This window comes from Sinocyclocheilus grahami, unplaced genomic scaffold (assembly GCF_001515645.1).
Source record: "Sinocyclocheilus grahami isolate Dianchi unplaced genomic scaffold, SAMN03320097.WGS_v1.1 scaffold4218.1, whole genome shotgun sequence".
In the NCBI taxonomy this organism is placed as follows: domain Eukaryota; kingdom Metazoa; phylum Chordata; class Actinopteri; order Cypriniformes; family Cyprinidae; genus Sinocyclocheilus; species Sinocyclocheilus grahami.
Window position 1 is genome coordinate 5392 of NW_015509199.1, and position 1699 is coordinate 7090.

General features: G+C 37.5%; 1 protein-coding gene across 1 annotated transcript in view; it reads left to right on the forward strand.

Annotated features, from left to right (window-relative positions):
• Window positions 1-449: 449 nt before the first annotated feature.
• The window catches only part of LOC107576717 (rho-associated protein kinase 2-like), a 3154-nt gene continuing 1904 nt past the window's right edge, over window positions 450-1699 (forward strand). Inside the window, exons 1-3 of the mRNA XM_016262858.1 lie at window positions 450-483; window positions 1316-1383; window positions 1467-1555. Of these exons, the coding sequence (XP_016118344.1) occupies window positions 1342-1383; window positions 1467-1555 (131 nt within the window). The 5' untranslated portion in view covers window positions 450-483; window positions 1316-1341. The remainder of the gene's footprint in view (window positions 484-1315; window positions 1384-1466; window positions 1556-1699) is intronic.

The following is a 1699-nucleotide window of genomic DNA, read 5'->3' on the forward strand; positions in this document are numbered from 1 at the left end:
TATCTATCTATCTATCTATCTATCTATCTATTCATTTTATTAATGATATTTTACCCCGATTATCCACTGACTCTAGAACACATATAATCAATACGTAACTGCCACTGTTTTTCTTTTTTACCTGTTTTCCATTTCACTCTATCTTTCTTTTTTGTTTACTTCTCCCCCTCTTTTTAATGTTCCTTTCTTCCCCTGGTCACAGTGGCATACTAAATGTATGCATCCTTTTGCTTCTTTTCCTTCATTCTTCGTTCACTCTTTCCCACTCTCACTGTGATGCCGCTGTAGTGCGCATCACACATTCACACACCTCGGAGTCTATGTCCTTCACATACCAACGAAGCTCCAAGTCAGTGTGTATTGATACCCGGCCATGCCGGATTGCTCCTTGGTTCCCCTCCGACTCAGAGGAGGATGAGGAAGTCGAGTGGGGGCAACGGCCCGCCCTCACATATGAGAAACCTACTGACCAAGAGTCTGCAGGTGACCCTGCATGGAAACAAATCAGCACGCTTACTGCCCCTTGCTCTTCTTTATTTCCATTCAGTGTGGAGTTCAAATACTAAACACCTAGACAGCATTTTGGGGCGTGAAAGAGCCTATGAAGCCGAAAAATGCTGTCTAGGTAGGCAGCTCACTAGGTCAGTGATTCCCAACTAAGTGTACGCATACTGTACTCCAAGCAGGTAATTGGAAATATTTATATTTTGCTTTGTTAAAACAGGTTTAACTTATAAAAATGGCTTTGTTTAACCTATAAAAATAATGACTTTAAAACATTAGGAATTAAAAAAAATAAACGATTAACTTTTTAAAATTAATTAATTAATTTATTATGTATTATTGTAATTAATGGCTTAACACATTGAGATATTAAAAACTCACATCAATAATTGTGGTGCTCGTAGCAGAATATATGTCCTCTACAACAGTTCTGGTCTGATGTTGATGAAGAGGTAACTACTGATGGGGCTGTTGGGGTACATAAGACAAAAAGGTTGGGAACCACTGCATTATGTTTTGAAACACAGCCACACTTTCCAATATGGTGTGATGCTCATTAGATTTGCCATCATTTTGCACATAATCGCACTGATCACCATGTGTGTTTTTTGAAACTCCAATAACACTACTAAAACATTTTGATTCCAGGAGACCTCCAGTACTGGTTTGCGTTATGCACCTGGGAAAGACGTTTTTGAAGGCTTAAAATTGCTTGAAGAAAAATGAATCTGCTTGGTCATTTTCAGTTTGACAAAACGTGTAAATAATTACTGAATTTGTAAAACACTCTTCTGTTTTTCTTTTACCACAGATTCTAGTCTCGAGGGATGGCTCTCAATGCCCACCAGAAACACCAAACGGTTTGGATGGGAAAAGAAGGTAACGGTTTAGACATACATTCTCACATGTCACAATAAAAAACCCTCTCTGATCATCTGTGCGTGTATCTGTGTAAATTGCAGTATGTGGTGGTAAGCAGCAAGAAGATCCTGTTTTATGACTCGGAGCAAGACAGAGAGCAGTCCAGCCCATTCATGATTCTGGACTTGGAGTGAGTTTGAAAACTTATGTAAATTTAAAATGTGTATATTTGAAACAGTGTTATATTAGTACAGTTTATTTTTTCTTCAATTTCATTTGTATTTTAGTTAAGGTTTTAGTAATTTTGTGTTTTTGCCATTTTTATTCTTTTTTT